The sequence below is a fragment of the Poecilia latipinna genome, unplaced genomic scaffold (assembly GCF_001443285.1).
Source record: "Poecilia latipinna isolate Pla-1442-1.1 unplaced genomic scaffold, P_latipinna-1.0 Scaffold759, whole genome shotgun sequence".
Classification (NCBI taxonomy): Eukaryota; Metazoa; Chordata; class Actinopteri; order Cyprinodontiformes; family Poeciliidae; genus Poecilia; species Poecilia latipinna.
The window spans coordinates 7,156-30,378 of NW_015113375.1; the positions used below are offsets into that span (position 1 = coordinate 7,156).

The window sequence follows — 23,223 nt, forward strand, 5'->3', positions numbered from 1 at the left end:
CATTATATCATCATTTTAAACTGTGCGCTCTTAATCGTCACTAAAACTATTACCTGGATATACCACCAAAATTTTTAAGTAGATGGGGGGGACTGACACAAATACAGGAAAGTTAAAAGGACATGGTAAGTGATGGTTGGAGAGGAGTAGAGGAAGAGACTTGGGGAGAACCGCAGAAATGAAATACACACCAAGACACAGATTTATGTTTGGTGGACTGGTTTAGTGCGGACATACCCCAAAATGTCCAAGAGTTTAAAGGGATGAAGGGTGGGACATTTTGTAAAATTGAATTTTATAACTTTTGCATAATGTTATGTTATTCCCTCATATATAAAAAAAAAAACATACTTGGAGTGTCGCTTTGATTCTTACATGCATGTTGGAGAAATTGTTGAATCACTTAAGAACAAGAAGACAGAAGACAAAGCTCAATAATTGTATCATACATCTTCCTTCCACATTTATCATCTATGGATAAATATCAATCAGAAGAAATTTACGGGACTCTCAGTTCTCTTAAGCAGTTAAGGGAAGCTAAGTATCTTTTTTATTGGATTAGCTCTTTGCTAATGAGCCGCACATAGACTTTTCTCCTCATATCAGCAACAACAGATTTGCAGAAGCCCGTTCTGTTCAAAAGCTTCACCAAGAACAACTATGGCTTCAACGTGCGACAAAGACAAGCACTTGTTCAACTATACTTTTTTCATTTGGGAGCTTTACTTGTTCTGTTATTAACGCATCCATATATTCTCCGTGACTGAAATAATCCAGAAAAACTAGAATCAATTAACCACTGACAATTTCCAATAGATCAGTTCTAATCAGTGTTTGGGAACTGAGATTTAAAAAAAAATTATGTAAAATTTTGTTAACTTCACAAAAAACTCAAAAATTAAGACTTTTTGTTAACTCTGTAACCCCAATAATAGTATCATATTTATTTACCACATCTAAGTGTTCTGTATCATTAAATTAAGATTTAAAATGTTCAAGACCTGAAGAATTTAATGGGTTTTTGTTCTTCTTCTTTTTGCATTTTTGGATGGTTTTCTTTTTCTTTTTCTTTTTTTTTAACAATTCTATATTCTTAATTTCTTGTTACCTAACTACAGGTAATGACCCTGTGTGGACTTAACAGCTAATCAGGAAGCAGGTCTAAGTCTCAAAAAGGTAAAGATGCACAGCGTGGGAGAGAGAATCCCTCCCTGAACACCAGAGGCTGGCCTGAAGGAAGAAATCTCGCGAGCACGAGTGACAACAGGAGCAGCACCAGAGGCACCGTCTTTTACAGTGAGCAGAGTCTAGGACTCGAGTAGAGCAGAAGTGCCAGGCAAAATGAAAGCGTGCAGATTCACACAAAGGTAAAATAAATAAATACAAAAAAAATAAGAGTAAGGTACTATACAATTTGCACATTACAAAACATGAGAATGTTACTTCAAAGTTATGAAAAGGAGATCTCATTCAGCAGCTTCCTTGCACATATCCTCATGAGTTAACAAAAGAGTCCATCCCCTATGAACCCACTGCTGAAATGCTAACACCACTGGCATCCCATAACTCAGGAGAGCTTCATTTGTCTAGTAAGACGAGTCCAGTATGTAAAATTAAAGGAAAGTCTCCCTCCGACGCTCCTGTCGCTTGTGTTTGTGTCTGATTTCCATCAGCAGGTTTGCTTGCTTGATGTTAATCCCAAGTGTTGTCCAGTGACAATGATGCATGTGAAATATGCAAAAACATGCGACTGTTAGTGTAATGGCTTGTTTGTCTGGCTGCACGGAGGACGTGAGAGGGTAAAGAGACAACAGGAGGACGAGAGGAGGACGTGAGAGGGTAAAGAGACAACAGGAGGACGAGAGGAGGATGTGAGAGGGTAAAGAGACAACAGGAGGACGAGAGGAGGACGTGAGAGGGTAAAGAGACAACAGGAGGACGAGAGGATGACGTGCCGGGGGGATGAAGAAATGCAGAGAAGGGTTTGAATAAATTAAAGACTGAGCTGCATTAAGAAGAAGCATTAAGACTTTTATCAGAACTTTGTTTGACTTTAAGCCTTTGTATGCAAATTCAATATGTTCAATAACTGCTGAGTGTCTCAAAAATGTGGTGGCAAATGCATTCAAAATAAGAGTCCAAGGCTTTGTTTTTGTTTTTTTTTGTAATTGTAAAGATACTCGGTGTTTTCTTTCTTTTTTTCTTTTTTATTTACAGTATGTAAGACAGAAGATGTCCCCTAAACATCAGTCAGAAACCAACAGCTGTCATCAAGCACCCTAAAACACAGCAGACCCCTGATCCCAGTAGCAGGGTGAAACACAGTTTATGTCCAGATGTGCCTTGGGGTAGGAGAAAAAAAAACACTGAATATGAAGATTTGTGATTAAGCGTACCGTTTCCAGAAAATGAAAACTTATCAGAGGGAGCAGGGCTGGATTTTTTTTCCCCCTCTCTGTTCAGAAAGGTGTGAGTCATGTTTCTTTTTGCTGTAAGAACCAGGCAACCATTGATCAAACTGATATCGGTTTCTAATCAGCTCAGACTTGTTTTAAAGTGAGTCACTGGGAACAGAGTTAATCATGGCAAATAGATGTATTTTATAACATTCAGACATAAACAAAAAAATAAAAAGCTAACTTACTATAAATGAAAATGATGCATATCAAGTAGACAAAAAAGAAAACAAAAAACATTCTATCAGTACATCAGTAAAGAAACCAGCTTGAAATATAACAGAGTGAAAATGAAAATACAGAGAATATTTTATTCATTATAATCATAGGAAAAGACATCATTGAGGCTGCAGAATGCTTATGTGTGATTTGGGACAGTCAGTTTAATAGCAGATGGCTCAAACACCGACATAAATGATCTACCTAAGCAAGTAAAACAACTGAAACAGGTTTCAGGATTTTTTTATTTTATTTTATTTTTTTTTTTGTGAACTAATTTTAATAAGGCTCAAACAGAATTGTAAGTTATTTGACTTTCTAAAATGATGGTGTAAAATAAAATCCTTATCGATTTGCCTTTTTTTTTTTGTTACTGGACACTGAGGCCCTCCTACACTTGACTGTAATGGCTTGTGTGAAAATTTACTGCAGTGTAATAATCCATGACTCTGCAGAGAAACAGCACCTGCAAAACCTCTTTGTCAGAACAGCTAGAGTCACAAGATTTCCTAGATGTCTGATATTATACAAGAAACTGGAGAATTGGACACAAGTTGTGTGGGTGTGACGCTGGCGTAATCCGCTTTATTTAGCCCGGGAACAAGAGTTTAAGCTCTGAAGCTCAGTGAAAACAACACCTTTAGTACATACAAGCTACAAGAGTTGTTGTATCTGTTATATAATACTGCATGTGTGCAATGCTAACCTGTAATATCAACTCATAGTATGTTAACATATGTACATAGGACTGCTTATAAGACTTGACCCTTATTTATCTGAAAACTGATTTGTCTCCCTGCATACATATTATTATTGCTTCACGTGGATGCTGCGGGTGCTGCTTCTCTGTCGTTACCTTGAACGTGCATTGTTGTTCCAGAGCAGCTTTATGCTTTGCCACTATCAAACAGGAGCATGTTGATAACGTTTCACTTTCTTTCAGTTTGACTAACGTCTTCACACAAAACAATCTACCAGCTCTGATGCTAAGCAGCAGCTTGTCTAAGAAAAATTAAGTGCACACGACACAATTACTTGCTGCTTAAGATTATATTTTCTCACTGAACAATGGTACTACAGGTTTGAGCTAATTTTCTTCTTGCAAAATCTAATGTCGAGATTTTTATTTATTTATTTATTTTTGGATCTGTGCTCACTTTTTCCTCCAGTATGTCAGTTTCCTAAGTGTAATTTCATGATACAAAGCAATTTAAAAATAGATATGTGAATATTTTTTACAGAAAGTTTGGATAACACAATTGGTATGAAAAACATTTTTAAATACTGTAGCATTTCTTTATAAGCAGGATGTATTTTCTGCTTCATATAGTTGAAAGACTGCTCATGTAGACAAATATGAGCTTAAACCACTAGTTCTTTATCATTTGGCACGAACAGGAATAATAGATGATATGTCTTAGAGTTACTGTGGATAGGAAAAAAAAATCAATAAAAAATATATATTTTTTAGATATTTTAAAAATACTAAAGTTATTTCTATTTATTAAATTACTAGAATGATAGGAGAGAGAGAGAGATTCCTCAAACTTACGTTAACATATCTTTCCATAGTAAAAGGTCAAAAGGTTTTGGGTCTCCTTTCATAAGCTTCTCCGATTAATTTGTCCCATTTTTCCTGACAGAACCAGCGTAACAGAGACAGATTTGTAGGACAAGTTTCTTGGACACTAATGCACCTCGGATGTTTTATGGGACTGAGATCAGGACTTTGTGATGTTCCTCAGCCCACTTAGTAATTAATTTGTCTGTGTGAGTAGAGTCATCGTCTGTTCAGAAGATCCATTTGCTGCGAAGCCAATGGATCACTGAATATGAAATCAATGACTTCTCTAAAGCCATTGATTTCATATTTGCACATCATGATGTCATCTATTTTGTGAAACAGCATGATGCTGCCATCGATATACTTCACAGAGTGGACTATGTTTTTTAGACTTGCGAGTTTAGACGTCCTTATGGTGGAAATCTGAAAAGTCCACTTGAGAAGGAACCGGCCCAGGGTCCGTTGTTCTCTTCCCCATATCTCGGCTAATTTCTTTCAATTTTGCACATTATGTTGCACAAGGAAGCAGTGTTTTTGAATTGCAGCCACAAATACATCGACAGGTGGCCTTCATTTAACTCAAATTTTATGAAATAATCAGTCAGAATCTTACAAAGCCGTACCGTTATCATCAATGATTTCCAAGTCGTTTAATTTGGAAACAACTTTAGTTGGTGCTAACTTTCATAAAAATTGTATTTACTTCTCTCTCTCTCACTATTCTCGTATTTATTAAATAGTAGTAATTTTAGTAACAGTAACTGATGCAATAAAGGAAAAGTTTAGTCTGATTTTATGCCAGACAGTGAAGAAAGAAATATTGTATATTTTTATACAGCATATGGAAATATACGTTTTCAGCTGCAAATGTAATCCATGGAAAGTCTTTAGTTTTAAAGCTAACAATTCCCCCATTTCACTATGTTTTACAAAAAATGGCTGCATGATCACATTTACTCACAACAATGTCCCTTCAAAGTCCAAATCCTCCTTATGCAAAGCTGCGTTAACGTGTTGATCCCTGGATAACATCTGTATTTTCAAACTCATCTGATGAAAAAGAATTAGAATACAATAAGCCGGCCGCTGCGGATAAACCACTGATGAGATGCTATGACCCAAAACTGAAAAGTACATCTCACACTAGAAAACGTGAACAAGTCTATATTTTTTAAATCTACTTTCACTTGCCCTATTTTCTGTTTAGTTTTATTAATAGTATGTTTTTTTAACCATCTCTATTTATTAAGTTATGTATGTATGTGTTTAAGATACCGCTTGGGTATCTTAAAAGCAGACGGTTTTGTTATTCATTATTTCTCCTCTTCCAATAAAAAATATTGCATTTTTTAAGCTGGTGTCGCTTTTCTTTACATTACTTGTGAAAAAGGAGCATATTAACATTGTTTTTGTTTTGTTTTTTTGCATCCAACATACAGTAAGTGATTTTTCATATGGCATGTGTTTCAGACTCCTACAATTAGCCAACGATCTTTCAGAATGACACACAGAAACCACACTGTTACTTAGAAATCATGTCTAACCTGTGCTGGTGGCATCTTTGAAACAAACTGGCACATTTAGTTTGTTATTTTAAGTCCTGCTACATAATTTTGCAAGTTTATTTTTTTCTTTCAAAGCATGTATGAAGAATTATGGTTATAGAAATGACTTTCAGAGAAAAAAAACCCCTCAAGTTTATTTTAAACTATGAAGTAAGTAGGCACACAGGAATGCCTTATTTAAACCTATGTGACCACTGCCATTTCTGAACTTGTTATGAATAAGTGGTGTATTAAACACAGCTGTGATGGGAATGTTTGAGTACGTCTTATTGAAATGAAAAATTCTTCCTCTTCAACCAACTTTTCAATTCGTAACGTCTGGGCTGAATTTCACAGGTCGTGAAAAATAGCAATTACGTAAACGTTAATTTAGAATACAACACAAATCTGTAAGGTCACCAGTAAAATACTCCAAAGCCAAACTATCCAAAAACCAATATTTCTACTTTGTGATGGCCAATTTTTTATAATTACGTTTGGGTCTGTGTAGGACAGCCCGAGTTATTCACTCAGCAAGTTGAACTCAGTTTGCCAGCAAACAAGTCGACTTGAATTTTATTTTCAGTTATTCCCAAAATGTATTCATAGCTCTGCAGATTTAAGTGCAAAGTAATCTTTGAATTTTACCAACAACTTCTTTTCCTGACTGTAGTGTTGACATTTTGGTTAACACTGAAGTGTTAACCAAAATTTTTCCCCCATCAGAGTTGAATCTGATGGGGGAAAAAATCACTGGAGGGAGCTAAAAACTAGAAAGATGGCAAGGTGACCTTTCAACTTGAAAGACTTGGAGGTCATAAAAATTAAAAATCTAAATCTGTGAGAGGCATGAATCATTTTGGGTTTCTGTATCTTGGTTAAATTTTCACAGGGCAAAACAAATGCAGGATTTTTTTCATTAGTTTTTATAAACACTGCAGTTAGAAAAAAAAAAGTACATCTGTAAATTGGCTGTATGTTCAGTAAAACCTTTGATTCGACGTTCTTTCATATCTGGACTGAGGAACTGTGAACCGTGTCCGATTCCTCCTGTCAGCTCTACAAACTAAAACACACAACAATCTGTTATTCCTGCAGACATGAAAAGGGACATGCCTGCACACAAATACCTGTTTGCATTGATGTCACCTAAGCAAGATGCAGGCCGATCTGGACAGGTCCCTCCTAAAAGCAAAGCATTTCGGACGATGCTACATGTAGGTAAAAATGCTGATTAGTTGAATGCAAGTAAGCACAAGCTGGTAAATGCTGACAAGTGATCTTATTAAAAAGAGGCTAAAGCATGAAATACACTAAAACAAAGAATCACAGATTAAAAAAAGAAAACTCAAAGAGTAGCTGCTGTGAGACATCTACATTTCTGTGTTATTAGCATTCTGTTTATCTCCATTATTACAACATTGTCTGCTATAGTTTGCTGAGGATCCAAAACAATCAAGGCTAAAAGTTTGGATTAGTATGACTCTAGTTCGCATTCGTCTTCCAGCGTTTACCTTTTCAAAGCAAGTCCTCGTGTTGTTTCCTTGACAAATCCCAGCCAGCTGGCCGCATGTCAAAAGTTTGGAGGAGCAGCTCTTACGTTTGGTAAAGCATAACATGACTTACAGACAGATGAACACGAAGGAAACGGAGAGCTGTGTCGTTTTCCAGGTCTCTGTCGCACATGATGGACAGCGAGTCATACAAAATTCATTCTTCAGCACCCACCTTGTATGTGAAAAGGGGTTTTGTTCCGTTTGCAAATGGCCAATGAGAGCAACAGTGGTCATGAGTGTGATCGCTGTGAGTTTCAGCTCAGTTCTGTTTAATGCGGACGAGGGTCTGGGTGTTGTCTGAATGCGAACCGCTGCAGAGAGCCAGACACCAGGCCTGCAGCCGAGGCATCCAGCTAGAACAGAGTCTTTGTCCAAAGGTTTTTCCACAATTTGATTATATCAGTCCACCTCTTGGAGGATAGATAAAGGACTAGTGCAGCTGCTGTCCCTCAAGTCATTTGAAGAATATCTCCACTGCTCAGGGAAGAGACGGGGACAGTTGTTCTCTTTCATCTATGATGAAAGCATATTTCACCAATCAGGTGTAAATTCCACTTTTTACAATAGTGCATTTGCATAACCACAGATCCGCGTGACTGGTTTCCTGTATGTTTCTGGGATTCAGATCCAGTCGCTTACATTTTAAACATCTGTGTGTGATTCTACAAACTGGTTTCTCTTAGAAACATTGTCCCGATGCTGTAGGAGACCTTCCTCATAGAGGCCGGAGGAGCCGAGCGAGAGCTGGTAAGCGAGGCGTGGCTGTGCGAAGTCCCTGCCTCCAGGAAGTAACACGTCCCTGGGATCTCTTTGGGAAAATTCTCTGGGAGCTCCAGCCGAGAACGGGGGATGAACGAAAAGGAGCGGTCATCTTTCAACAACCTGTTATAAAAGAGCAGAATCATCAGCTGTAAGTAGTGTAAAACAGACTATAATAACATTCATTAGCTGTTTATAATCATCATAATTACAGTAAATATGATCATTTCTAACCTTGAATTTCAGAGCATCTATTAAGTTAAGAAAAATAAATCCCAAATTAAGAGTTTTTTTTTTCTAATGGCCAGTGCCAAAATTATTTGAAAACCTAATCAATCCCTCTTAAATACATATAACTAAACTTTTTCTCAAAGCCACTCCTCCAATTGTATTAACTATTTAATTTACCTTTGAGATTAATAAAGTATTTTTGAATTTAATTGAGAATCGAAAAATCATAAGAACTTGCCATTCAAGTAATCGAGATGTGAACAGAGACGAATGCTGCCCTTCTCTGACCAAGGCGAAGATTTATCTCATGTTTTATTGTTGTGGTTCTGATGCTGAATGCACCAGGATTAAAGCTGGATCTAAAGTTTGGGTGCATATCTCTTTCAGTTCTTCACCCACTCAGATTAAAGAAAAAATAACAGAAGTCAGAACAAGGCTTGAGACGCTGAAGTTTTGATAAACTCGTAGTCAGTTTCTCTGTCCTGCACACAGACTTTTATTTGCTAAGAAATCTATACAATTTGAATCATGTTGTGATTCACAATAGCTTTAATTGCTAATAGAGACTGTGGCACACTGTTAAATGGATGTTGTATGTATTAATTATTTTTACTTTTTTTTTTTTTTTTTTTTTTTTTTTTACCATTACTGCAAAGCTACTTTTGATGTTTTAAGGTAGAGTGTTGATTTAAAGGGATAAGGAGATTAGAAGGTTTTCTGAGGCCTTTGGGGAAAACATCTTCACTTTTTTTAAAGGCTCGTCAGGGCTGTCACTAACATGTTAATTTGAGTACCCACCATCCGGGCATATCACTCATCCACATCTTTCTACGTCCCCCACTGAATCGAGCAGCTCATTGGACACAGATAGTGATGGGTCCGGCAACACTGATGCGTCGGTGCATGTGTCAAGCCCATAGACCAAAACCCGCGTCGGTGTATTGGTTTCAGCAAGTCACGTGACCGATACAGAAACTGTTTCGAAATTACATTAACGTGCCAAACTGTGTTTAGCTCAAAACCCGACCAGAGGCTCGTTGATGAGATCCATCGCTCTGCCGTAGATACAGTTGTGAATCTCGCGGGGCAGGTTGGAGGAGACGCTTTAATGACATGACTCCGGATCACATTAAGGCCCGATTGATACACACGCACATCCGCTGATCTGAAAACAGGTTTTGTTCTTTGGTTTCAATGTAGAGTATTTATTTATGCTGTGTAATAACTGTAGAAAATAAAGGTAACTACTTCACGGATTTCGCCTATCACGGGTTATTTTCAGAACGCAACCCCTAAGAAAAACAAGGGTTCGCTGTAAATGTAGTGTTTAATTCATTTTTTTCTACAGCAGGAGAAGTTTTGTCAAAAAAGCGTAACAGACTAAATTTCAAAATCTTGTAAAAACATTTTTTTAAATAAAAATTTGTGGAGGAAAAACAGTCCATGCATCCTCCTTCCAAACACATCCACTTACATTTTCACTTTATGGCGCATGTTCTCATTATTTATTGACTGTATATCAAATATATTTTAAATTTAACTGAAGATATGACATAATACAATATATAATATTCAATAAAATACAAAGACTTAATTAAATCTTATTGTATAGACTAGGTCATCAAATCACTACGTTGCCTGTAGGAATTTTTAATGCCCAGTAGGTGTCAGTATTGAGTGACACAGTATCGACACAGAATCGACACAGTTTTGCTATGATTCGAAACGATACATGACGCCTCGTCTACCCATCACTAGACACAGATATGTGTCTGAAGCTTTACTACCAGCTAAGCCAGATATGCCATCCACAAGTACCAAGTGATAATCTGAGGCCGTTGAGACTCGCCAAAGAAAATGTTTTGTTTCCGTCAACGTTAACTAGTTGTCTGTCCCAAAACACTGCTGAGAGGATATTTGTCTCTGCAAACTCAAGAGAAACTGTATTTTCACACCAATTCTGCAGCTGAGCCCAAAAAATAGCCCCTTCCTACTACCTGCTGTTATTCTGTCCCGACTTTCAGCCAGAGATCAAAGCCTGTATTTGGCAGAACATGTTACCTACTCCCTCAGAGTAACCCAGTCTGGTCCTCAGTGAGCCCAGGCTCCCGACGAAGAGAGAAAGATGAAGAGCATGTCTTTTTACACTGCCTGCTTTCTGTGAACCAGACAGTGAGCAACTTGTGTTTCCGGTGGGAGAGGTGTGAATAAATTGTTAGTCCTTATTGTTCTTGTTTATTACTTTTTATTTTAACTAAATATATGTAAAGACACATTAGTTTGATTACTAATAGATTTGCATATGGATGTGATAATTAGTTCAAGGCTATTTTCCTATAATATGAACACTGCATCATCACTGATTGCACAATAAATTGGAGCAAAGAGAAATTAAAGAAATATCCTGGTATTTTAATTGATTAAGTCCTACCAAGAACCTTTAGGATGAACTGAAAAATGGTTGCAAAAGAGAGAAATTGTGCATAGGAACGGTCAGAGGTCCCACTCTGTACGATCCATTGGTATGAACGCGCTATAGTAGAAGACTAGTTGGTAAAAAAAAAAAATGTGTGGTACAAAGTATTAAGAGTAGGATGTCATAAGGTGTGACATCAGTGTATTTAAAAAAAAAAAAAGGTATTTATTTCTTAACTTTTGAAATGATTCCATACTGAATAAATGTAATCATGGTAAAGGTTAGTCAACTTTATGTTTTTTTCAAATAATGAGATTATAATACTGGGTTTGTTTTTCACTCATCCCTACCAAGTGCTTAAAAATGGCAAGCACCTTGTAACAGATGTGATCAAAAATGTTTCTTTATAATTTACCTTTAAATCTCTATGAACTACAAACAAAGGACTTACTTTGCTTTATTAAAAACATGCATTTGCTGGTACTTACTGGTAGGTCGTCGGACTAACATTGATGCACCTTGGATGGCTTCCTGATTCAAACTTGCTGGCTAGAGTGACGTTGTTCCCAAACAGGCAATATCGCGGCATTTTAACCCCAACCACGCCTGCCAGGACCGAACCTGTGTGGATGCCTATTCTTAACTAAGAGAGGAAAGGAGAAAGACAGAAGGGAAGAGCGATTAGACCCATGACAGGTCATAACACTTCTGTTGAAGTTCCTTCTAGCAGAATATTGTCCTTGGGTTGAGATAAGAAGGCCAATCTTACAGGAGATCTCATGTTCAGCTCGGAGAAATGAAATTAGACAGATATCGAAAATAGAAACTGAGCGTCAGTGTGTCATGTCTGCAGCAGAGAATATGGGCAAACTCATTTAATTTGTGCCTGAATTCAACCCAACCTGGCCTCTGGAGTGACATGACACCAGGCACTGCAGAGCACGCTCGCAAATTAGTTTTCCAAGCTGAGCTGAACTGATGGAATTAATTACTATACAGTACAAAAGCTTTCTTGTTTTGAGGCTAGAAGTACTGTGTATGCTTTGGAACGAGTAATGGACATTGTAGCGAAGAGATCATAACTCCATAATAGCTTGGATGTTGTTATCTAATCTCATGCACACCCTGCAGCAACGGGATTTAAAATAGCATGAGAGTGAGAGGGAAAATTATCAATTCCCTCTCCCCCTGGTAACAGGTTTACGGTGCTCATTTTGTAATCTAGTGTGGATCTATACATAACTGCAGGCAGTGTGAAAGCCATCCTTCCAAATCAGGGCCACTTGATCAATTATTGATTTGTAACAATTAGGTAAAGATTGCATACTGCACATCACACACCAAACCCAGAGGAACCCAGTAGATTGTTAACAATTAATCTCAACATGCATTCCAGCACACTGCGATGGAGTCATGGCAACAACAGCTGAGGGTTGTAGTGAGATAGCGCAGGCAAATGCAAAGGCAATGGAGAGAAAGGCAAAATGAACCTATAATTAGATGGTTGGACCTTGACGGTTCAGGGGGAGAGATAAAGAAAATGAAACAGACAGCGAGGGAGAACGAGGATGGCAGGTGCACCAGCGTGACCTATTTTTGTGGCTAAACCGCATACAGACAGGCTGTATACTCGCCTGTCTTTACAACAGACAACCACTCAGACAGACACATACACGCACACAAACAAATCTGCATCTGCGCCCACTGTTCTCTTCATTTCTGAGCCTTAAAATACAAACAGTAATAGCCGTACACTCTTCCCCTCTGTTTTGCCATGAGTCAGCATCCATTGCACATGGCCCTCATTGAAGTCGAAGAGCAAATGCCGCAGCGGCACAGGCAGCCAATCACACCATAGCCTCTGGCCATGCTGACAAACAGATAATAGATACAGAGATAGACTGAAAGGCATGCTTCTCTGCATCCACATGTGCCAGCTCACATGCTTATATTCAGACTGGAAAGCTGCACCTCAGATTTCGAGTCTGGTGTCTACAGCTTTCACTCCAACTTTGAGGTGGTAATGTTCTGCAGCAGTGTTAACTGGCTATTTAAAAGCCAACAGAAGAAAAATACATAATAAATTAAAAGAACACGGGGAAAAAAATGAGTGTGATTTAAGTCCTTAAGGTGGCTCAGAAATAAGTTATAGCATTATAGTCAATGTTGCTTTTGTTTGTGCCTCTAATCATTGCTTAACCAGTAAGCCTTGCATGGTACAAAAGTATATATGCAGCAAAGATAACATTTACATCACAGAACCAAACACAGAACAGTGATTCATCAAACAACTTGAATGATCAACATGTTTGCATTATGTTTGAAAAGCAGGAAAAAAAATAGGGGAAAAAGTTGAAAAAAAAAAGAACATGAACACCATGGGTTTGTGCTTAGGTAAAACTAACATTAATCAAACATACGCTGCAGTAAACATAGTTAGCTTAACACAGAAGGGTAACAAACAAAAAATTGGAAAAAGATTTGTTTCTGACTTTTGAAACACCTAGTCCACAGAAGAACAAAGAGATGCAGAGTGACAAATCAGCAAGAACAAACTGAAGTGCAGACAGCAGATTGAAAAAAATGTCAAGTGTGTAAATTAATTTTCAACTTAAAAAAAATGAAACAAAGCAAACCACCAATAAGATGAAGATTCTGCTGTATGTCTGCTGTCAAGGGAAGGTTTGGTCCATGGCATTTGGAGCCCAAATCTATACATGTCAATCAAGCAGAAGCCTAAGATATTAACAATTTACACCGCATCAGGTATGGAAAGCCACAAGTGCCACAATTCAATCATTTAAAAAAATCCAAACATTCATATTTATGAATATTAATATTTTGTTAAAACTGGAGATGCATGTATTAAATTAAATAATAAATTCTGTATATTATTTAATCCTTTATAATAATATTTTAACTATCCACATCACTGGTGACTCAGTCACTCAGTAGGGCAAACACTGCCATGGAAATGGTTATTGGTCTGCAGCAGAGATTTTGTGCAGGTTAACTAATCAGATGTTTGACTTTTTCTTCATTCAGACAAAAGAAGCGGTTGAAGATTAATTATTCTCTGTGGTTTGTAAATATTAATTGATTCTCTATAAGGTTATAAAGAATAAAAAAGTAATCAATAAAATTATATTATATTACCTTTAAACCTTTGGATAACATCATGACACTGTTTATTATATAGCAGATACAGGTGATTCAATGTCTTACTGATATAACAGACTGGATATAGTGGTAAATGTAAAGTGCACACAGTAAAATCTATATTAAGCTCCTGGAGGGGATAACTGTGGTGCAAACATAAAATTTGTTGTTATGGCATAAACAATCTGTTAATTGCTTTGTCACATAAAAATGTATATTTAAATAAAAAATAAAAAAAACAAAACAAAAAAAATATGGCCTTAACTCTGCAACCATGTCCTTTAAAAAAGTTTCTTGCAAGACGCAGTGCTTCACTGCACCGATATCCACTTGTTATGACATGTTTTCATGGAGGAGGTGCAGATGTGTCCTCTCTGCAGCATGGACGGCATGCAACCCTGACAGCTTTGTAAACACTGGAAACTCTCTGTTGGACCAACTCAAATGACAGCATCTACAAAATGTATCTTTGTCTGGATGTTCGGGACGTTCTTGTAAAGCGTTATGTATTAGCAATTGTAAATGTGTTTTATGTGCTGGTCCCTTACGGTGTTCTTCACGTTGTTACACGAGCATGTCGAATGGTGCCTCGTTAATGGGGTGAAGAAATTAGACTTTGCACTGCACAATCAAAACCTTTTGCTGCTGCACACAGAAAGGCTGCAGTTGTTGGAACTGCAATATGACAGAAAAAAAACAAAAAACAAAACAGCTACTTTCGGTCAGCACGATCAGCCTCTGATTCTTTCTGAATGCAAACTGCAGCAGATACTGCAGATGTCTGGTAGATACTTTTACAAGAGTTTACTCATGAACTATGTTGTAGGGATTAAATTTCCTCCCCACATCTAGACGAAAAGAAAAATGTTTGGCTCTGTTTTTGCTCTCTTAAAGCCACTCATCCATGCACTCATCCAGACAAACAATAAATAAATAGCGTCTCATACTTTATTATAATAATAACATAGTGGAAGCAACATACAGTGTCTGATTACTACCCATGTTTTCCCCTTGACATTTCACACCTCAATATATTTCAGTGTCCTTGAATCACTCTGTGTCCATTTGTGTCTCACAAAGCATTTTCTCTCCATTCTCTCTCACATCTCTCATGCTAGTTTGCATAACAGTGAAACATTGGCTGGGCTGAGAGTACTCGCTGAACAGCATTTATCATCCTGAAGTGTTGAGTATCTGTATATCTCTGCTCTATGCCAGCACAAAATGAGTAGGATGGGAAAAAAAATGGCAAAACAAAAATCCTAGGAAGGCAGAACAAGGACAAAACCCAGGGAAAATGTGTGAAGGAAATTGAGGGAGTGAGATACAGAAGATAAAGGAGCACCTTTTAGGAGGAGAAGAAGATAGAGAAGTAGAACCAAAGAGAGAGAGAGCAAATGTAAGAGAAAAAGAGCAGGCCAGAAATGCTTGGCAAGGGCTTTCTATTTTGAGACAAATGGACCATGTTAGTCCCACAGTGGTACACATAAAAGTGTCCTTTTCTGTGGGAAAAAAGACATAAATAAATGGTTTTAGGAGCCAAATATCTGCATTTTCTTGAACAAGTGGCAAAATTAATCAACTGAACAAAGATTGGACAAAGGTGAACATCTGAACCCTTTTTTATACTTTATGTACCTTGTAAACATGTTCAGAAAGTCAAAACTGAATCACATTTTATCATGTTACATACACAACCTTCAAAGTACTTTATTGGGCTTCACTAACAAAGCATAATGGGCAAATCGAGACCAATATCTTTTCACAATACCTCAGGTTTTGTTTGACTGGATGAAGAGTACCTGCAAACAGAATTTCTCAAGTCTCGCTTCTTATTTTAATTTTTCACCAGAAAATAGGCCATTCCATTGTAAATTTGGCTGTAAATTAGTCTCTTCTCAAGTCATTTGCATAACTGGACAGACTGAGTACCCAGAATTTAGCTCCATACATCTTCACACAAGCTCTGAAGAGGTTTCCTATTACTGCAGCAGAAGGGCATCCCCAAAGTTTGATACCACCAAGACCAAAAAAAATTCAGATTTTGTCTCATTTGACCAGAGTATCTTCTTCCACTGAGTTGTATGCCTTTGGCTTCTTCTCAACTCTACCACTGGCTGTTTTTTGGTCTTCCTGAAGCTGTTTGCTCACTAATTTCCTCTAAGAAATTTCTGAGGCCTTTATAGTGCAGCTAAGATTAAGTTATGCATAGGTGGACCCTAGAATCTAATACAGTAAGGTGGCTTGGATACATATATAAGCCACAATTTTCTGATTTTTATCTATTTTCATGTAGTTCTGAAGCATCACTTGAGCAACTTTTATAAAGTGAGAGATTAACTTTGTTTTTCTTGCATTTAAGTTTTTTATCAGCTGACTGTTAATAAAAGTCAGTGTCTTACATGATGACCAAAAACAACAAAACAAACTAAATAAGCTGATATCCCAATGATCACAGGACTAATTACTTATATATCTTGGTTATATAAGGCTGCATGGGAGCCTGCTGAGCTTCTCAGGCTCCTTTCAAGTTTCATATGACCTTCAGGGGAACCGAACTGAGGAGAAGCATTAATAAATCATTTTGTGTTTCTTTTATGTTCACCTAAGCTAACATGATAAATTCCTCTCACTGTGCTGTTTTATTTCCTCAGTAAATAAAACAGGTGTCGTTTTCTGCAGAGCAGTTCTCCTTTTGTCGCGCCACAAAAATGGAAAAATATGCAGTTGTATCAACAATAACTTGAGAATAAATGAAGGCGCACTCTGATTATGTGATCAGTGCTTCAGAACTATAACGTGGTGCTTTAGTTTCGAATCGAGTTGACACTAAATTTCTAATAGGAAGTCTTTCAGAGGATCTTTTATAGTTGTTTGCTGGGCAGAAGCTAAAAAAATGTTTTGTTCTAAATTATTACATTGAGGAAGCTTCATGCAATCTAGTCTAGTAACAAGGCAACCCCAAAACAAAACTATCATAGAATATTCATCATGATTGACAGAGCTAAAGTAATATGATGCTCTCTTTTGAGGAGAATAAAATATGTTTTCCCTTTTGCCTGACGAAAACAAAAAACCTGAGTGTCCCCAGATCAGCATAGATCTGACCAAAAACAAACTATAAAAAAACATTGAGCCTAGAAACAAAGAATATTTTACAGTTTCTACTAAATTAAAACTCTATCCAACTGCATCACACATTAGACAACTGCAAACATACAAACAAGTATGAATCAGTCAGAACTTCTTCCTACCAATTGGTGAAGTGAAATGAAAAGTAGAGACCAATCTCATCCTGTATTTGGACTTTGTTCCACTTTGGAAAAACAGCCTTCCTCTCAACAGGAAAGACAGGGAGCTTCCCAAATATGTTCAGGGAGGATTCAAAAACGCAAACTCTTTCTGAAGTGCTCACATAAATTCTTAAACATCCTTATGGTAATCTGATATAGAAGAAACTCCATAAAAGGACCTATTGTGGATATACCAGCACCGACTGATCCAGGAAACCACGTTTGCCTTGTCAGAGCAGAAAGGATCCCATTTAAAAATGGGTGGACGATCTTAATGGTTTTGGTGATTGTGTATATAATTCAGTTAAAGAGAGACAGAAAGAGTGTTTTACACTTGGCTCATTGATAAGACAAATGGGTCTTTCTCATTGCAGTATATTATTTATTCATTTATTTACATTCATCTCTTAGTTGCCCATATCTCACCATCGATTGTTTTTCAGGTATTCCTTCCTATGTTGTTGTTTCCGTAATATTCTGCTTAATGTGTTGTATTGTAATTTTGAGCCATCCCAAAGTAAATATCAGTTTCACTTGATTGTACAATAATTCAGAATACTGTAGTATTGACCCTGAGCTGGAAAATTACTAAAGGAACTAAAGGTTCATGTTGTTCCTCAGAACATGAACCCCAAAAAAATAAATAATGTTGTCATCCTTAAATAAACCAAGCAAACACAAACACATTATCATACATAAACCTTTCATATTCTCAAAGTACTAGATGGCTCAAATGATTATGGACAATCATTTAAACTGCAGGTTGAAACAATGTCTCATCTAGTTCAGCTATTTAACAACTCAATGCACCTGCATGGTAAAGGAAAAATAAAATTAAACTCACCTTGATAGGCTTCCCGTCAGGCGTTAGTACCTCCTCAGAAAGCTCTATCATTTTTAGAGCCATGAGTGCGATTGGTTTTGCATGGCTTTCGACCTTCTTATGAAGTCCACCGGCCACACAGTAGGCATCACCTATTGTCTCAATCTGTATGGGAGGAGAAGGAGGAGCATGAGCATTCGTTACATCTTCTTTGTCACGTCTGTGAATTTTGATCAAAGCATAACGACTTGAAAAAGTTGTAACAGAGATGCAAACTTTTTTAATAGTAAACTATTAGAAAAACATTTTATTACATTTTTTTATTTCATTCGCTAAGTATGTCACACTCCTAGCATACATGAGCCTCACATAGCAGCAGGAAAATATACATGTTCCTACCATCTATTACAATATTTTAAAACTAAAACTAAAATCGAGCTTCATGGATTTATTGTATGCAGCTAGAACTCAATACCGATGACAGACTGTAAAAAAATAGATTTAGAGCAGACACCAAAAAAAAAAAAAAAAATCTGGAAATACAAACTGCTCTCATTAAAGCCTGCCACAGGCTAAATCATTTCGACAGTAACCATGACAATGGCGACATATGGGTGATTCACTCTCCTCTGGTGTCCTCCTGTTCCTGCTTTCTGCTTGACACACAAACCAACTCCTCCATCGCAACTCTCAAAACCCATCCTAATCACAGCCACTGTCTCCCTCCATCTCAGCGTTTTCTCTTCCCGTCTCTGCTATCTGCTGTGTCACACGTTTGACAACTATTACAAGAGAAGCCCATTTTTGTAGGAGAGCCATAAGAAGATGTCAGGAAGGTGTCAGAATCTTTGGTAAGCTGTCATAGACTGGCGGCTATTATTCACGTTTCCAACACACACACACACACACACACACTCACACAGTGCTTAAAAAAGTATTTTGTCCACCCTACTCTGATACTCCTAAATAAATTTAACAATTTCCCTGCAGAACTTGAATGATTTTAAAGTAGACTTGTTTGTAATTTTAATCTCTATACAAATAAAGCTGTTCTGTGAAGGCTTTAAGAGTTAGTTGGAGAACATCAATGAACAAACAATATCAGAGCTCTGTCTGGCGTAAAACAACATACCAAGCTTTAAATATCTCAGTTCATCATTCAGAAATGGGTAACTGGAAACATACCAAGACCTGGACGTCGAACTAAACTGACAGGTCGACCAAGGAGAGCATTATTAAAGTGAAGCAACCAAGAACATGATGCATGTGTGTCCCATTCACTGACCTTGTAAACATCCAGAATGCCACACTGGTAGTCGAAGCGTGTGTAAAGCTCGTTCAACATTGAGATAACCTGCATGGGTGTGCAGTGGGCACACACGGCCGTAAAACCCACGATGTCCGAGAACAGCATGGTGACATCATCGAATTTACGCGCTGGCACAGGCTGGCCCTGCCACAGCTTCTGCGCCACATCGCCCGGAAATATGGAATACAGGAGATCCACGGTCCTTCGTTTTTCTTCCTCCAGAGCCTGGTGTGTCCTCTCTAAAGTGGCCTGAGAAACGAGAGAGTGAGGTCAGGAGACTTGTTGCGCTGATGAAGCAGCAGATGACAAGATTTCAAGCCAAATGAAATCTGCTGCAGTGCGCTCATATGTTTGTGCGGGGTTTATTTTTAGCTGAGTTTATCTGCTTGTTTCTAACTTTTCTGAAGATCTAATGCTATAGTACTGTTCAAGCAGGCAAAATACAATAGTTATTTATAGCTACAGCCTGGGGAAGGGAGGCGGGGTTGCTGCAGAGGCTGAGACTGATGCAGTGAGCATCCACTGAGTTGTTACAAGAAGCTTTGAAGCCACATTTGTTACAGTTAACATGGCCGATGAATATCAGTTTAGTTTATGAAGTGAATTTACTCTGTAAGCATTAGTGAAGAATGAAGCATCACACTGTCATCCCAGTTACAAGTTGCAATCTGCTGCTTATTTCTTAGAATTAAAGTCAAGAGACCAGATCTCGTCTTAAAGAGGTGATTAATGTGCAGACTCCAAAAAGCTGCTGTGTGATTTGAATAATTTTAACTCCTAATGCTGAGAATTCAATGAATATTGGATGACAAATGGCCCTGCTTAAACAGAACCAGTGTTACAAAGAAGGATCCAATCATCCTAAATCACTCTTTGCTTTAAAGCCAATAATTTTATTATAAGTAATAACATTTATAAGTTATGATAATACACCAGATCTTGAAAATACAGCAGTCTGTATTATTAAAAAATATTTATATCATGAGAGATATCATTTCTTTCTATGCTTCTGTTTACCTTTAGTTTGTCCATTCTCTTCTTTAGGCCATCCTGGGCCTTTGCTTGCTCCCCCACCAGGATGACGTCTCGTGTGGCATCGTGGATGGGGATGTCTGACAGATGGAGACCTCTGCCCATCAGCTCCTCTAGCTTATCAACACGCGGCGAGCCCAGAAACATCAAGGAGCAGGACTCGGGGACATGGATCATTTGACCTTTCAACTCCATAACCTGGCAGAAAAACAAAACAAGGAGTAAAATCAAGACGTTCTCCAAGTTACATTCACGTATTGGATCGTGGTTTGTGTTTCATGTTGACCTCTCATTATAAAATAAACAATGAGGTCATGAATAGCTGTGCTTTGACTGCTTGCATCCGACTGAAGTGTGAAAACAGAGAATGGTGATCTTTTTTTTAATCAGACAATAAATTCATATCATGAGTTATTTACATGTAATACAACTGGTTTCAATTTTAAAATCTAAAATTGAAACCAATTTTGAAACCATCTTAACTGTGTTAAAAACTCAGATATTTATAACACAAGCAAAATGACTTAAATATTATTTTTTTTGACAACACAAGCGTGAGCCTTATTTTTGTAAAGAATATTCTATGCTAAAAATATTCTCAACACAGAAAAATCTTGGAGGCTGTCTTCCCAAAGTTAGTTTTCTGACATAGCTACTTTTATAACAAGATAAGGCGATACCGATAGAAACTTGCACTCAAATATGCTGAAGCACTTCAGCAAATTCACCGCATTCTTGCTCCGTTTTATGTTGGATTGTGATATCTTAGTATTTGTTTGCAATTGGAGAAGCGGGGCTCAAGGTATTGATAGTTTAAGTTGGAATAATGAATTATCAGTAAATCTCACAGCAGATAAACATGGTGATCACAAGCAGCAAAGCGTTAATATTTGAGCATATGCATCATACATGAGAGCATAATCATTGTTTTCAGATGTTCCCTCTGAGGGGATTGTTGATCTGGCTGTTTGCATGTTACACAAGAAAAAAAAATACTGAAACAAGCATGTCTTATTTTCAAAAGGCTTGTCTGTTTTGCGAGCTGTTCTCAGAACTATAAATTAAACGATAAAAGAAAGACTTTTTAAATAGTGATGTCATTCTAATGCTTTCTTTTTGGGGGGATCCAATATAATTTTAGAAGAGATAACACATCAGTGGAAATCAAAGAAAAATCGACTCCTGGACTCTGCATGTTGCTGTATACCGACCGGCATTGACTTGCTTCTGAGTAAAGGCGAACAATGTGCAGTTTTATTTTTATTTTTTATCCAATTCCAATTTTCATATTTTGTGAAACTATTAAAATAAGACTGTGCCACTCATCAAATTGGTCTTTCAATTTAAAATTGAACTGCATATGATCACACAAGCAAATGGACAGAAAATGATAATTATTTTTGCTACATTCTTATTTGCAAGTGTATTTTTAATTTAATTGTAATACATGTAATGCAATATTAATCACTTTTTTCAATAATCAAGCTAGCAGCTGTAAGCTAAACACTATGACTACAAATATTTTGTATAAGTTATATTAAACTGAAAATGCCAATAAATAATAACCAGTTGTCTAATTGTTGGCATCATGGATCATCTTTGTTAAAAAAAAAAAAAAAAAACATCATCCACTTGTCCTGAAGGATTTATTTTAATTAGCCATGTGACTTGAATGGCTTATTAAATCATCTGTATTTGATTTAAGTCTGGACTTTAACTGGGCCACTGCAAAATTTGGTCAATCATAATTCTGGGTAATTACTTTTTCACATGGAACCACATTGGTTTGGAGCTTTTTTTTTCTTGTAATGAATAAAATCATAATTTCAAAACTGCATTTTCTATTTATGCAGAGTCTGATCTCAATGTTTGTTTGACGATATGAAGCATAAGTGTATCAAAAAAAAAAGTAAAAACAGAGAAAATTTGTATGGAAGAAACAAGTTTTCAAAGCACTGTAAGCATAAAAAAAAGATCATGTCAGGTCAAGCTGAAAATCCGTTGATTCCGGTCACCACCCTGGAAATAGTGCATTCTCGCTGCAGAGTGTGTTTCTTACAGAGGGGTTTTCCCTTCGTGCTCAGTCAGCAAATATTTTCCCCTGAGAAAAATGTCATATAGAGGCATCCCCCCTAGCAGTTTTGTAGGGTAGAGACATTTATTAGAAAACATTACAGGAGAGAGGAGCTCAAAAACAACTTTTGTTTTAGTGGAAGAGCCTAATTTTACTGTACTAACAATATAGTTCACGTACATAACACTTTCTTTCCTTTTACTTTCTCTCTTTGCCTTCTCAGTCCCTATGTTCAAAGTCCTTTATGAGTCTCTGTGTCTTTGCTCTTTTCTCCATCTCCTCCATCCCCTCTCTCCGGCTTCCTCCATAGTGTCAGATAGATTATTCCGCAAGTGAGCACGCTGCAGCCCTGTTTTATTTATAGCACAAGTCTCTCCTATGTCTGCATAAAACATACAGTCTACAGCTTAATGTGCACAGTACTTCTCTACAAACATCCAAACATTACTACATGTTGTCTTTTACTGTGTTTCTTTTTATAGAAACGTAATATAAGCATAATTAGATGTGCAGCCTCCAACCCACCGGGTCTGAGCTGACCAAACCCAATAACCCAACATGCACTAATACCTTTACAGAAACGAGAATTGAGAGATCATTTTACCAGCTTCGGCGATGTGACTTTATTTTGCATGCACTACTGGAGTTTTAGGAAATATTCCCATGAGCAATACAGGATCCAAAACGTAAACACGTAAAAAAAAAAAAAAACACATATTGCCGATATGAACAAATGGCAGCGTGAGCAGCTGTTTCAGGAGGCTGCGTCTGTCCGAGTGGGAGGGCCA

General features: G+C 37.3%; 1 protein-coding gene across 2 annotated transcripts in view; it reads right to left on the reverse strand.

The window, feature by feature from the left end:
• Window positions 1-2,203: 2,203 nt before the first annotated feature.
• The window catches only part of gucy1a2 (guanylate cyclase 1, soluble, alpha 2), a 43,958-nt gene continuing 22,938 nt past the window's right edge, over window positions 2,204-23,223 (reverse strand). Inside the window, exons 5-10 of one of the 2 annotated variants that reach the window (XM_015045985.1) lie at window positions 20,347-20,559; window positions 19,306-19,578; window positions 18,042-18,185; window positions 11,234-11,388; window positions 7,979-8,221; window positions 2,204-7,852 (exon numbers count right to left, since the gene is read on the reverse strand). In XM_015045985.1, coding sequence (XP_014901471.1) covers window positions 8,002-8,221; window positions 11,234-11,388; window positions 18,042-18,185; window positions 19,306-19,578; window positions 20,347-20,559 — 1,005 coding nt within the window. In that variant the 3' untranslated portion in view covers window positions 2,204-7,852; window positions 7,979-8,001. Of the gene's footprint in view, window positions 8,222-11,233; window positions 11,389-18,041; window positions 18,186-19,305; window positions 19,579-20,346; window positions 20,560-23,223 lie in introns of both variants that reach the window. The other variant, XM_015045984.1, reaches the window with a different exon arrangement.